This window comes from Mytilus trossulus, chromosome 9 (genome assembly GCF_036588685.1).
Source record: "Mytilus trossulus isolate FHL-02 chromosome 9, PNRI_Mtr1.1.1.hap1, whole genome shotgun sequence".
NCBI classification, from domain to species: domain Eukaryota; kingdom Metazoa; phylum Mollusca; class Bivalvia; order Mytilida; family Mytilidae; genus Mytilus; species Mytilus trossulus.
The window spans coordinates 22,184,743-22,200,449 of NC_086381.1; the positions used below are offsets into that span (position 1 = coordinate 22,184,743).

At 32.5% G+C, this 15,707-nt stretch overlaps 2 protein-coding genes across 2 annotated transcripts; one reads left to right on the forward strand and one right to left on the reverse strand.

Annotated features, from left to right (window-relative positions):
- The first annotated feature begins 4,116 nt into the window (after positions 1-4,116).
- LOC134684385 (uncharacterized) lies at positions 4,117-7,230 on the forward strand. Its single transcript, XM_063543670.1, has 3 exons — positions 4,117-4,768; positions 5,656-5,820; positions 6,407-7,230. The coding sequence occupies exons 1-3, from the start codon at positions 4,129-4,131 to the stop codon at positions 7,228-7,230; spliced, it is 1,629 nt and encodes a 542-aa protein (XP_063399740.1). The 5' UTR covers positions 4,117-4,128.
- A 4,263-nt stretch (positions 7,231-11,493) lies between these two features.
- On the reverse strand, positions 11,494-12,726 carry LOC134684387 (complement C1q tumor necrosis factor-related protein 1-like). The gene is made up of 2 exons (XM_063543671.1): positions 12,420-12,726; positions 11,494-11,948 (listed from the first exon to the last, which is right to left on the reverse strand). Exons 1-2 carry the CDS (start codon positions 12,724-12,726, stop codon positions 11,494-11,496), a joined length of 762 nt encoding a protein of 253 aa, XP_063399741.1.
- Between the last annotated feature and the right edge of the window lie 2,981 nt (positions 12,727-15,707).

The following is a 15,707-nucleotide window of genomic DNA, read 5'->3' on the forward strand; positions in this document are numbered from 1 at the left end:
ACAAACCAAAACTAACAATGTAAAGCCGATAAAAAAAGAGAAGTGAAACGCTGGGAATCAGAGACATACAAAACAGTTAGACCAAATAATATGATACATGAGGCGAAACGGTCAGGAACCATCCGAACTTAGCAATTTCAACAGACTGAGAGTTACGCTTCAACAAAAAAAAAGGTTTATCTCATGTATAGATCTACCTTTAAACAACATTCTTAATCATAAACAAGGATTTATACATTGTTTCAAGTGCGGTATATATATCCATTTATATATATTGATCTTTGGATTATTCAATGGTTGTCTTTAGGCGTTCCAGAAAAAGAAAAGACAAGAAGTAAAATTTTTTTTTTTTTTAATTTGGTAAGTAGCAAACTAAAATTTTCGAGAGCAACACTTCTTGTGGTCTTATAGCACATCTCTTTTTAAAAGATTTTCAGTTTTAAAGATACGTATTCCTATTTTATTCGAATGTTTTGTATTGATATTGCATATCTCTAGTTTGTCTACCATAATCTCCTAGGGCGTTGCAAACTTCTAAACTAAATCCTCCCGTGAAAGTATGGATATCCAACTTTATACTCCTCATACAAGTTTTTTTTCTGATTAAGGATGATTGGGAATTAAATTGTTAGAGTAAATTGAAGATGATTGTAAAAGACTGGAAAGAAAAACAATGATGTGAAGGTTTTCTCCAATTTAAAACATACATCTTAAATAGATTTATGTAAGACTATTCTCTAAGTCATATCATTTCTATAATGCTTCTCGCACTGTATAACTATTCTTTCTTTAATTTTCAAATTTTGACTAGAAAAATATAATGGTATCGACCACTTTGCATTCTTAATGAATCGGGATTTGCAAATTCTCAAAAAATTAATAAAAAAACCAAGCATGCGAATGTTGAAATCTTATATCATGCAATGTACAGTACTTTTCAAATAAAATAATTGAGAAAAAATGTAATATAGCATTTCAAAGCAAACACTATTAAACCACATATAAATTGAGCTGTGAAATTCTTCACTTTAGCAGGATGTTGGACTCCTTAGATAAACTGACAAATCATTGCACATTTTGATTTTTTGTATCCACATTACAACTATACTGTTCTGTTTAAATATAAAAAGACAACTTTAATTGGTGTGTATAAAAGCATAATTTGTTTTAAATCCGTATTTTCAAACACAATCCCTATTAAAACCAATTTGTGGTCATGCTTTTGGTTTGGGTATTTTGAGGTGTAAATCCTGTTGCTTTACATGCTATTTCCCTTTCCCTTTTTGTCAAGATAAGTCATGAATATTTCATGTAAGAGAAAATTCAAAAAAAAATTGATATAATAGCAATAATTATAATGATAATACTATTGGTAATAATAACATCAATAATAAAATAATAATAATAATAAAAATACGTAGACTGACAATAATGATAATACTATAACTAAATAGATTAGTATCTGTTATGAGTCATTTTTGGCATTTAAGACGCAACTTGTAAAACAAAAATTGGTTTTCACTTTTATTGTGTATATACGTATAAAAGTAGGAATAGAAAAAAAATATAAAAGAGAGCCGAAAGATAACAGAGGTACTGTCAAACTTATAGATCGAACATAAACTGTCAACGCCATAGCTAAAAAAGAAAAATACAAACAGACAAATAATAATGCACAAGAAACAATAGAGAAAACTAAAGACTACGCAATACGAATCACATCGAAGGTGCTCCGGAAGGGTGAAAAGATCCTAGTAAATAGTTTTTTTTATATACCAAAACCATCAAACAGTGTTCTATTTACATTCAAAAGAAATTGAATACAGTAGAAAGACGATATTTACAAGAACGACCAAAGCGAGTAAAGCCCAGCACAAAAAAAGCTGGAACCTATAACATTCAACTGGGTTTCCAGATTACGATAAATTTGATAAATGTTAAGGCCGGTAGAAATTCATTTCGAAATATCTTTTATAAGCAAGCTATAACAATTTTCCATTCATTTTTATTGTTGCGATTATCAAAAACGTTGCGTCCTGATTTTGTTGCAATCAACATATTTCATTGCATGTTTTAAAAAGAAAATTACATGACACAACCTTCCTAACCTAGGATTAATGCGTAGGGCACTGCCACTAATTCTTGTGCCAAGATGAAGTCTTACAAGACCATCGACAGACCATTACACAACATGGTGTATGCTAAGATTAAAAAAACACTTATGAACTTATATATAAAGCTAAAGTAGTATTGTAAAAGAGTGATCTTCCGCGTATTAAATAACTATTGCTTACCAATTATACTCGGTGTCTGTTACCAAGAATCTAAATCAATTAGGTCTCATACTACTGATAGGTTTAGTTAGCTATTAAAGCAGGTTTAGTTAGCTATAAAAGCAGGTTTAGTTAGCTATAGAAGCAGGTTTAATCCACTATTTTCTGCTCAAGAAAAGCCTGTACAAAGTCAGGAATATGAAATTTGCTATTTATTCGTTTGATGTGTTTGAGCTTTTGATTTTGGCATTTGATGATGGACTTTCCTATTTGAATTTTCCTTGAAGTTCAGTAGTTTTTGTGATTTCACTTATTACCAATATTGAAAAATCGTTCAAAAATACATAATCCTAAATAATTTTCAAAGTTATATCGCTCGTCGATCGGTAAATTTTTGTGAGTGTACTATCTCTTTGAGATATTTTCTAATGTCACACTGAAGAAGTGTCAAAAATCTGCCTAGAGTATTCATAAAAAAGGACCGAAAGGAGTTGATACACATGATAAATATGACTTGTTTTATTTCACAAAATCTACAGTAAGTACAGGCAACTGATGCATAATAGAACGTTGTGAGGCATGGCAGGATCCCGACAAATAAACGTGATATGTAGTCCATGTTTCAGAAACAAAATAATATTTTTGAATTTAGATGAGAAAGTTTTTCCTAGTCTGCCGAAGATAGCAACAGAAACCAAATACTTGAGTTTCATTTGTGCACAGGTGTGTCTGTATGTTAAGAATAAATTGTAATGAACATACGGCCATATTAACCCAAAGGTTATGATCAATCCCAAGTATTTTCATATTTAAAATCTTCTTTAGAAATTACAAAGGATATTACATTTGTTTTTAACGGCATATTTAAACAATACTTTACAGTTTCCTATAAAGTATTTTTTTTTATGAAAATATACTGTTTAACTTCAAAGTAACCAATTCGACCGTATTATTTATGAATTGTTAACTTACACACAAAAGATTTCCATAGTTATTAACAAAAAGTATTACGTATACTTATACAAGAGCATAATAAGACTCGGTTTAAGATTTTAAACTCCTAAAATTGATGAAGGACGCCTCCAGGTGCGGGAATTTCTCGCTACATTGAAGACCTGTTGGTGACCTTCTGCTGTTGTTTTTTTATTTGGTCGGGTTGTTGTCTCTTTGACACATTCCCCATTTCCATTCTCAATTTTAACTATACACCGTTCGGTGTTCAATACTAATAAAACATGCCATGCAGTTATTTATAAATGATCACTTGAGAACGAAATGTAGAACAAAGCACCATGGGTACATATCATCCGCATTTAAGTTACATACACCCAAACAAATATGACAAACGACAATTGAAAAAAAACAGTCTGCAAGAACTTAATTACAAGCCCTTCTTCCAAATAGAAAGTGTGCTTCATTTCGATCACCGTTATGAAAAAATTAATCAAAACAAAACATTGGCTCAAATAAAAATCTAAACTTTCATATAGATCTTCACATAATTTGAAGTTATTCTGTTACATCTTTGGTTTTTTTGGTAAAAGTTTTTGCGACGTATATACGGAAATGATAGGTTGAATAGAAAAACTACAGACTGTACTGTCTTCATCAACATAAAATGTATCCGAAAAATCAAACATAGAATACTCATATGCCATAAGGAATAAAGCTATCCTTTCTATACCATCTAAAGTATGTTTTCTTTATAATAGTTGTCACAAATTCTCTAGCACTACTGACAAATGTCATGTAGACGACGATCGAGTCTGACAAAAAATAAATTATAAGCCTGGTATCTTTGAATAACTTCTATAATAATACCAATGCTTCTAATTTTAGATAACACTCAAAAACCATGTCGTGTTGTACAAAAATTATGAGAAAAATTCAAGCCAAAGAGATAGAAGTAGATGATCTTGGTAAAGCAAAACAATTTAGATTATTCAGTATTGCTCGTCCACATATGCGAAGCTTCCATGCCTCATGGTTTTGTTTCTTTGTCGCTTTCACGTCATGGTTTGGTATTCAACCACTACTCCCTACAATAAGGAAAGAGCTTGAATTATCTAAAACAGATCTTGCTAACTCTGGAATTGCCAGTGTTGCCGCTACAATCGCAGTTCGAGTGATAATTGGACCGATGTGTGACAAGTTTGGACCTCGAAAGATAATGTGTAGCCTTTTGATAACAGGTGCTATACCAATGGCACTAGCTGGCTTAATAAAAACTGGAACGGGTCTTATTGTATTACGATTATTCGTTGGAATATTAGGTGGAACATTTGTTCCGTGTCAATTCTGGACTTCAGCTATGTATAATTCTAAGATTGTTGGAACAGCTAATGCCATAGCTCGTGGATGGGGTAATCTAGGGGGAGGATTCACATTTATTTTGATGCCAGGATTATTCCAGTTAATAAAAGTAATAGGAGCAGACGAATTTATGGCATGGAAATTAGCAGTCGTGGTTCCTTCATTAATTTGTGTATTAACAGGTACGTAAAATATGTCTTACATCAACAAGATATTTGGAAACAAAGATTAAAACTGTGATATATATACTAAACAAAATCTTAATCACTTTAATCTCTTTTTATTCAAGAAGATTGCAAAACTATGCTTGTGTTAATCTCAACAGAAATCTAACAACATTTCAAATAATCGTCATTGAAAAATTTCAGAGTTCTGTTATGATCGAAATGATATTTTGTTTTGTTTCAAAAAGCGAAAATTATGTTTTGTATTATACACGCATTTGTGTCTACTCAGATGTGTAAGCATTTTGCAATTGAGCGGAAATCAAACCGTTGTCTTTCTCGTTTGATTAGATTTGATTTTTATATGTTTGCATGTCAAGGTCATTGGTAGTTTGCTATGTAGTTATGGTAATGTTCACTGTTGGAGGAAGTGCGATGAGCTATTGTTGCTAAACTCAACGTCATGTTGTCTCTAATAGATTGTTGTCACTTTATGAATCATACACAGGTTCTTAATTTTATAATGGTAACATTCAAATATTGGCCTATTTTATTTATATCTCTGATAAATTTAGACTTAGGACTTTCTTGCTGTCATTGCTATACAAAAGTGTCTATGATAACTTTGTAAATGACCAGACGTAGTAACACAGAAACACGCATGTATCCTTTGGCTGTAATTTTCCTTCTATTTTGGAACACAATGCCATTTTTAAACTTTGTATTTGAATCGTGGGACTCATAGTACCTTTACCGATACACATTATTATATAAAGTTTGATTCTTAAAATAAATATCTGTAAATTCTTTAATCATAAACTGAGTGATGATTACCGAAGTTCGTTGCAACCGTATACCATTTGTTAAGTGCTATCAACATTAAACAACTAAATTATTTTTTTCAGGCATTTCTATAATTTTCACATCTGATGATTGTCCTCAAGGACATTGGGACAATCGGCTTATGCCAACCACACTAACATGTTCTACAGACAAAACGAAACAAACGCAAGGAGTCACCAACCAAGGATTCGAACACACTTCAGATGAAGACGGTAATGCAAGTAAAGGTAAAAACCTTCATTCACAATAGAAAAAGACTAGAAAGCAATAAAAGGACGTAAAAAATGTACAAGAATAAAAAAAAACATATATCAAGCTTTAATTCTAAGATTCATAAGAAGTGAAGGTTCCAACTTCTTCTGGTCAAGTTAATTTCTGTGTCATTTTGGTCTGTTATGGAGAGTTGTCGCATTGGCAATCATACCACATCTTCCTTTTTATACTTAGGTGTATTTTGCTATTCATTACTCGTCCCGTTTGGTCATATAGATAATCAGGATTTCGAGGATTAAATTTTGGCTTTCATTTTGAAGACTTAAACGCTACTTGTGAAGGTTCTTCGAGGAAAGTGCTTTGAAATTATCACAATTATAGATTATCATTCTTATGTGTGTGTGTTTTTTAAAATCGGTTTGATATGTTTTGAAGTTATTAGTTGGAGAGTAACGTTTTACAATGTATTTTTTTTAAAGATTTTGTGTTCGACAGGAACCTCCATCGGATCGTCACCATAGTTATAATTTTTTCATCGATTAATAATTATCTAAAATACAATACGTATACCTGTAAAAATATGTTTTCTCTTTTTTACAGCTGTAAGTGAAACACATATTGACGGAAAGAAATTTGAGCCTTCATCATCAGAAATTCGAAACAACAATGAAAAACACATATCTAATCAAAGCAACAGGTTTTGGTCAATAATAACTATATTGGTTTTGGTGATACAGTATGGGATGTGTTTTGGTGTTGAAATTGCTGTCAATACCGTTATGAACCTTTATTTCTTGTACAACTTTAAAAAGGAGGGTTGTGTAGAATGGAGTAATTCATTCTCTAACATTACAATCACAACAATGAAAAGTGAAGTTAAAGAGGCGGACACAAATGAATGTAGTATCCTAGGTCAAGATACTGCAAGTTTAATTGCATCATTGTTTGGTTTGATGAATCTATTTGCTAGGGCAATGGGAGGAATATACTCAGACATAATGCGAAAATATTTAGGTATAGCTGGTCGTCTTGTTGCTCAATTTACATGCTTAGTATGTGAAGGTATAATGTTGATAATATTTAGTCAAATGTCTACTATATCAACGTCCATAGCTGTAATGATATTTTTCAGCATGTTTGTCCAGATGTCAGAAGGAACAACATTTGCTATTGTACCGTATGTCTTACCTTCTCACGTAGGAATTGTTGCGGGGTTAGTTGGAGCAGGAGGAAATGCAGGGGCTCTTGTATGGAATACATTATGGCGTCAGTTTGTTGAACAAAATCCAAGTCAGTGGTTTTGGCTTTTGGGCATTATAGTTTTATCCGGAAGTCTGTTGACTTTTTTAATCGAAGTTCAGGAAAAAAGAATTTGGAATGTATTTTTGTGTTGTAAACATAAGGAAAGAAAATACACCATATAAATCATAAATAAGCCTGCCTCTACTGAATGAACATTAACATTTGTACTTCCTATTTTTCTGGGTTTTTTTCTTTCCATCCTCTGTCTTTGTCTGCGAATGGTTGATAAACAATCACAACTGTTGATATTAAGAATCACAAGAACATATTAGTTAATGTGAATGAACATTGTCTGTAGTCAGTAGTTTAATGATGTTCAAAACACATTAAACCGTAATTTACACATTTAGGTATACAAACAAATCACATGAACTTTTCTTTTACTAAATAATTCAAAATTTGGTGACCAAGCGGAACACATCAATCTCATCGAACTAGAGATAAAGGATACTACAGATACAGTTAAGTCGGCTTCATATCTTGACTTACATCTAGAAATTGACAATGAGGGTCGGTTGAAAACAAAACTTTACGACAAAAGAGATGATTTCAGCTTTCCAATTGTGAACTTTCCATTTCTAAGAAGCAACATTCCAGCAGCACCTGCATACGGGGTACATATCTCCTAATTGATACGATATTTCCGTGTTTGCATTTCCTATCATAATTGTCTTGATAGAGGGTTGCTGCTCAAAAAGAAGCTATTAAATCAATAGTTCTAAATGTTGAAGTTGAAATCATCCTTTCGTAAAATTTATGGACGCCATCACGAGTTGGTTGACCGTTATGGAATAACCGTTTCACAAATGATATCGAATATGTTTCTTACTACAATCTCCTTCCCTTTCATGAATGTGACCTACCGAATTAGACTTTGTACCGGATTTGTTATCACATTAGCAACACGATGGGTGCCACATGTGGAGCAGGATTTACTTACCCTTCCGGAGCACCTGAAATGACCCTTAGGTTTTGGTGGGGTTCGTGTTGTTTATTCTTTAGTTTTCTATGTTGTGTCATGTGTACTATTGTTTGTCTATTTGTCTTTTTCATTTTTAGCCATGGCGTTGTCAGTTTGGTTTAGATTTATGAGTTTGACTGTCCCTTTGGTATCTTTCGTCCCTTTTTTAAAAGAACAACCGGATGCGTTGACGTCACTGGATCTTGACGGTTCCGTAAGACTGTTTAGAAAATGACTGTACCAAGTCAGGAATATAACAGTTATTATCAATTCGTTTGATTTGTTTCAGCTTTTGATTTTTGCCATTTTATCACGGACTTTCTCTATGCCAAATTTTCCTTGGAGATCAGTATTTTTGTGATTTTACTTCTTAAATGCGGTGCCATAATTGAATTTTGATTTTTTGTTCGAAACAGTTCGTTCATAATACCGAGTCTTTGTGTATGCAAAATTGATAGGAAATTGATGTGATATACTCAAGAGAAATTGTCCTGCTTTTGATAGGTAAAGTAATATCTATTTTTTTCACGTTTTCACGTTTTCATTTCATAGCTTTTAAATTATTTTTAGTTTAATTCACCAAAATTAACGGGTGGGCATTCCGTGTTTGTTATTCAAAAGTTGATTTAAAGCATGGTTGTTGAGTATATAACTTGTTTAAAATGCGATGCAAGTAGTGAAATTTAATGATGTACATCCTTTAACCCTGCAGTCATTTTCAGTGAAAATTTTTAGTTTTTCTAAGGTTTCAAAGCATATCTATAGACATCAAAAACGTTATTTTGTGCAATTCTGGTAAAATAATTATCAAAGATACCACGCTTATAATTTAACACACCAGACGCGCGTGTCTTCTACATCCGACTCACCAGTGACACTCAGATCAAAATAGTTAGAAAGCAAAACGAGTTCAAAGTTGTAGAGCATTGAAGGCCCAAAATTCATAAAAGTTGTTCCAAATACGACTAAGGTGATATATAAAGGCAACAGTAGCACTCCACTGTTCGAAAATCGCAAACCGATTGAGAGAAAAAAAAATTAGTTACAAACTTAAACTGAGGGAAACACATCAAATATAAGAGGAAAACAACGAAACAACAAACATACTAAAGTACAACAAAAAACAATGGACACTGCAACCGGTTCAAATGCTTTACAAGATAATTTGGATATACGTTATAAGATGCATTACCACCAAATCGGGTCGATCGAAAGAGCATACTGGAAAGAAGTACATTTGTAAAACAATATAGTTTCTACGCAAATGTGTAAATGTCAAACAATGTAGAATGTATTTGATAATTTAGGTATCAAATGAAAGATGCAAGACTAATTCTCTTTTTATAACCCTTATTGTCTGACTAGTTTGAATAATACAAAAATGTATGAATGAGTTATAAAATTAATGCTATATTGTTCGTGTCTTAAAAGAACCTAGTTTGGTGTATACAAATATTTAGTTATCCGTACCGTCTGATGTGTAAATAACGGTTTATTGATCTCTAAACAAATGATTGAAGTGAAAAATTACCGTGCCTATGAATGGAGCTAAGACTAGGTTGTGTGCGGCTATCTAAAAATTGAGGGAGTTATCTCGCACAATCAAGAGAAATAATTGAAGATTAATTGCAGCAGAACTTAAAAGATACAGCAGAGCATACATCTCAAGGACGGAGAATTTTCTACGGCCCCACAACAGCATGGGGGACAAACTCCGTTAACTTAAAAACAAGTATTCTTTGCAAACATGATTTGAGTAGACTTTATAAGTTGAAACACCGCTAAATCGGTCCCAGTCGAAAAGAAAATACTTGCAAATAGTACGTAGTTAAACCAAAATAGTTCCTACGCATATATGTATAATATATTATAAGCTTATCATATCTCTTTTCAATAAAACAATCCCACTCAAGTATCAAATCCAACAAACACATGTTTCTAAGCGGTAAATGTCTGTTTGAGGTACTGTTCAAATTTCGTCAATACACCGGAAATATAAACAACTGTTATACAAGTGTGATAACACTGACTTTTACATAATTTCATTCATCATGCCTCTCGAAAATGCCTGTACCAATTGGGGAATGTTATTACTGTATGACAGTAGTTTTCTATTCGTTGCGATACAGTCTAACTTTTGTTTTGTCTGTTTTATTGGATTTCGCCGCATTCAATTGCAGAAGGTTATTTTCCTTACATAGTTATTGATAATTTTGGTCTGTTACCTTAAGGACGCTTAACCATGAAAATGGATTAAATAGTCACCCTGTTTGGACGAGCTAACAAAATTAATCAACAACTAACAAAAAAAATATAATAAAAATATATGCTATCATCAAAAGAAACTGAACACATTATTTATGTATGTGCCTGTCCGAAGTCAAGAGCCTGTAATTCAGTGGTTGTCGTTGGTTTATGTGTTACATTTTTGTTTTTCGTTAATTTTTTTATATAAATATGGCCGTTAGTTTTCTCACGTGAAATGTTTTACATTGTCTTATCGGTGCCTACTATAGCTGACTTTGCGGTATGGGCTTTGTTCATTGTTGAAGGCCGTACGGTGACCTATAGTTGTTAATGTCTGTGTCATGCATTCGGTCTCTTGCAGACAGTTGTCTGGTTGGCAATCATACCACATCTTCTTTTTTATACTTATAGACATATAATTACTCATAAAAATAAAATTACTCAGATAAATAAAATAAATTTAGATAATGAAAGTGTTATTATCTAAATTGTCAAACTGTTCAAATTTTCTAAGTTTAGCATTACATGAGCCTACAAACTATGAGCAGATAAATAAATATCACTGACAGGTTCACTATATCTACAATTGAAGATATTACTTGCCCATTATGCTTTTTCAAATAACTCCAGCGCTATAAATATATCGTATCGACTTGTAAGTGAAGTATCAAACTTCCTTGTCAACAAACATGTGTCGCAAAATTAATTACTTGTCACAAGCTGTATTATAAAGATCATATCTCTATGTTGTCCGTCCTTGATCTCTTATTTTAAAATTTGTGTAGCAATAAAGTTATAATTGATATTTCTTCATTACTCTTAACTCTTTTGCTTGACATGCATTACACATTGTCATATATTAATAGTTTATGATGATGTCTATTTCGCAGTTAGGTAATTTTGTCCCTGTTGAAATTTATATGTATAAGCCTTAGTGTAGTTCAAGTATATATTCTAATAATTTAGAGAAAAGTGCAATTAATAGTATGCAACTTTAAGAAGTTAAATACAAAGAAATAAGCTTCAATGTGTATCAAAATTGTATCAGAATCGGACACGGTGGAAGGTTAAGAAACCAAACTACACCCGGTTCTTATACTATAATGGCGAGTTGACTTAAATTAAGCTATATCGTTAATAAGGGAGACAAAATACAACTGACGAATTAAAAAGTGTCTTAATTTAATTTCCATCCTGCAAATGTTGTCTTTGATCCGTAAGAATCGTTACTTAGAATTTGTGTAGTGGCTTGACGAAACGAACGAATGAATACGGTGTCACCTTGGTTCAGCGATACGACTAAAGTCCCTGAATCTGAGTCTGTATCGCAGCAGACATTATCAGTCTCGCCATATGTTCCCCCGTATACTGAATTATTGACTAGAACATTAAAAAATGTCTTTCCATTGTCTCCTGAATAAATTGTCCATGCAAAGACATACACACCTGCTACTGGTGCCGAAAACGCGCCGGTGAATTTGTTGTAAGCATTTCCAATATTAGTTTGGGCGGTATCAAAGACTAGTGTGTGGTGACTGCTCGGATTGTCCTCATTTTTTGACATGTAAGCAGAGAATGCCACAACTCCAAGATCACTGGCCGGCACTGTGCTTATATCCTGGAGTGTTGTATCTGAAACAAAGATGATACAAATAAGATTATAAAATTTCTTCAATATGAAGATTCAATCGAGTAGAAAAATCTCCGGTTATTCAAATCTTACAGAAACTAGTAAGTTAAGATGACAAAAAAGTGCCGTTAATTAAAAGGGGGTATTGGCAATACATTTTACTACATGATTTAACATAAAAATAACATAAAGATAATATAGTTAATTGATACACTTGCGTCTTTTGTTTGTGTGTATGTGTTTGTGTTGTTTTAGAAACAACTGTATATGTAACCTTTATTATGCCTGCCAAAATTATATACAAAAGAGAGAAAAAAAATTCCGAAAAAAGTATAAACACAACAAAGAAAAATTAGAAAGATTTGCTAGGATTTGTATCATAGTTAAAAATACTTCTATTAAGAAAACAATACTTTTTTGTCTTCTAAAATAAAATTAGTATAACACAAAAATAAATGATCATGTGTGCTAACCTTTAACATTTGTGGTTTGTTTTGGATTTCCAGCTCTCTTCGGTAAAATGCCCTTATCTGCGGAGCCTTCAGCTGTAAAATGGGTATGGTCTATTCTGGAATCAATTTCCTTTAATTTATCTACATCCTTTCTTAGCAGTATGTTTTCCGCTCTAAGTGATTTATTGTCGTTTTGTAGTTTCAGGATTTGGGATTGCTGCTGTTTCAGTATCTCGTGTATTTTGCGTATTTCTTCTACAGTATCACTTGCTAACACCGAATACGAAAGCAATACGAACATAAATATCATAAACATTCTCGATTCCATTTTACTTCTAAACATGCAGAAGTGTTGAGATAAGATAAACGTACACAATTATTATCTTACATGACCCTGAACAGAAACAGAACACCACCATGGTCAACCACATTGGAAGTATTTGATTACAAATTTATACAGATCTTTACATTATATATTAGTTTACAATGACACATTTATTGATATTGTATATATAACTTACTTGTCCATGTTACTAAATTTTGTCGGAAGCTGAAACTGAAAAAGTGTGTTTATATATTTATAGATTATCGGTGATCATCTCAACGAGATTGATTTTCTCGCTTGAGCCGGGACGGCGAAAGCGAGAAACGGAATCGAGTTGAGATGAACAGTGATAATCTTTTTATCGCTATTTTACCTATGACGACGCTGTCAATTTCGTGTCAATTTCTTGTCAATTTCGTTAGTAACGCCACGTGCATGCTTAGTTACTGGCGATAATTTTTCCATCTCAGGCGAGTAGCATGATATGAAAATTATCACAAAAAAAGATCAAAGGAAAAATGCACAAAATAGCGATAATAAAGAATATGTTGTTGTTTCTAGTATTATATTATCCTACATTGGATTAAAGTTGATGAGGTGCGGGTTATATGTCACCACTGCCGTCAACAATGCCCATAACATAACAATACACACACTTATGTATTCATTGTTTTGGTCTTTGTGATGACAAGGAAACTACTTGCCGTGCATCAGCAATGTTTTTGGATGGTTATTTGTTCACGTGCACCGAAGAATGAAAACTTTTACAACTGTTTTATAATTAATTTCATTGAAGTGCTTGATGTTTTTTTCACTTCCCAAAACGACGATTCACCGTCAAAAACTGAATGCACATTGTCATATTTTCTTCAGTTATGCAGTTGTACAAAGTATGCAAAATGATGCTCGTATCTCTTTTCGTTTTTTATAAACATCTGTCAATTTTTAATAACACTTGACTCGAATATCTAGTTAATCCAAGTTTATAATTTTTGATAACGTATTGCAAATTTGAAATTACATATAAAGGTAAATTTGCCCATACTCAAGTTTTATTTTTCACTAGGAACGAAGTTGACATTTTTTTCTTTCAAAATAATTATGCCTATTTCAATTGTTAAGAATTATATACAAGTAGTTTGCTATTTTTCATAAGATCCTTAGTATATATGAGACTAAATCTAACTATTGTTTCCCTAAAATTACCAATTCAGAAACCCATTAAGGGGTTGTCTGATTTGTCTGAAAATTTGAGGGGTGATAGATCTTGACCTGATAAACAGAGAAGAAGATTTTTGTAAAAGTTAACTACCGACAACATACGACGGACAACGACGGTACCGACCCAAACAAAAAGGGTAAATCCGACAGTGGAATAAACAGTAAAGTTTACCAGTTGACAATATTATTTGAAAAGTCTATGTTGTGATGGTCTCAAAAATTCGGAAGGGGTAGTTAACCATTTGTGAGAAGGCTGTTGGTCCTAAAATGTCTTTGGAACACGTAAAGCGCATTTAGCATACACAACTTAATTATTGAATCTATGTTGATTTTATCTAGAAATATAATTGGTTTCATCTTTTTTTCATCGTTGTGTTTCCGTTGTGACGTTTGATTTCTCTTATTTTTGAGTGTGAATTCACATTACTATAAGACGTGTCACGGTACTTATCTATCCAAAATTCATGTATTGGTTTTGATGTTATATTTGTTATTGTCATAGGATTTTGTCTAATGCTTAGTCAGTTTCTGTGTGTGTTACATTTTGATGTTGAGTCGTTGTTCTCCTCTTATATTTAATGCGTTTCCCTCAGTTTTAGTTTGTTACCCCGATTTTGTTTTTTGTCCATGGATTGATGAGTTTTGAACAGCGGTATACTACTGTTGCCTTTATTTATGCTTTTCAAGAAACGTTATCAAACGTCCAAATACACTTAAATTAGGAGATTTTTTGACCTACCAAACTATAGACACTTCCGAAACTGTAAATTTGTTAAAATTGTTATTCTAGGTTTGTATGATTCGGGCTGACATTTCTCTCATACATGTTGATTTTTAATTTGGTACTAAATTATGTGTTCTCTGTGCCTTTCCACTGTAAATAGTTTATTGAGAAATAAAGATATCAGTAGGTATTGGGTAAAACTGATGTTATAAAAAAATCTTTTTCATCAAATCTGATCTTTTGACATTGTTTCGCATGGTTCCAAAAAGAACTAAGTTTCTTCTATTAGGCAAACTTCATTAGAAACTGAGAATGTTATTCATGGTCAGCTTTTAGGATAATTTTTGAATTAAAATTTAACAAATCGGAAATATGAATACGGCTGTTTTTAACAAACCCTACAAACTGGTGACCTTCTACTGTATCTGTTATATGGTCGGGTTGTTGTCTCTTTGACAAATTTCCCATTTCCATCTCAATTTTACTACAATCAACGAACACATTCATCAAGTGTTTAAGAATTAGGAAACAGTTATAATCAATAAAGCAAACGTTTATATGTGTCCAAGTCCCAAGAGATTTTTCATTCTGATTTTATATAATTTATGGTTTTGTCCTATCTATGACCCCTCGACACTTACCAAGTACACGATAGACAACTCGAAGGACAATGCACCTTGTCTTCCTTTTTTAATAATGTAGATCCAGGAAAGCGACTAAAACATCCATACCTTGATCCCTAACTGAAAAAATGTAATAAAAAAGTGCGAAAAGAGCGCAAAGCTTATTGCGGACGAGGAAAACATGACATTCTAAATCCATCTGATTTGAAGCGAGTTCATTCGGTTATTTATTGCTGGATGACCATGTTCTACATAAGAGTAAGAGAACATTTATTTCTTAACTGAAAAAAAGTTATAATAGTAACAATTCTAATGATAATCTACTGGTCCAGAGCACCCGAGCCCAACCAAAGTTTTTATGTTTTTTGCTACGGCGTTATCAGTATGTTTGAAGTCCTTTGGTATTGCTTTAAACT

Bases quoted from the DNA above. Each gene is read 5' to 3' on its own strand.
- LOC134684385 (XM_063543670.1), top strand. From the start codon at position 4,129: ATGTCGTGTTGTACAAAAATTATGAGAAAAATTCAAGCCAAAGAGATA. The intron at 4,769-5,655 runs GTACGTAAAATA...TATTTTTTTCAG, and splicing joins ATTAATTTGTGTATTAACAG to GCATTTCTATAATTTTCACA. The intron at 5,821-6,406 runs GTAAAAACCTTC...TCTTTTTTACAG, and splicing joins AGACGGTAATGCAAGTAAAG to CTGTAAGTGAAACACATATT.
- LOC134684387 (XM_063543671.1), bottom strand. From the start codon at position 12,726: ATGGAATCGAGAATGTTTATGATATTTATGTTCGTATTGCTTTCGTAT. The intron at 11,949-12,419 runs GTTAGCACACAT...TCTTTGTTTCAG, and splicing joins ACAAACCACAAATGTTAAAG to ATACAACACTCCAGGATATA.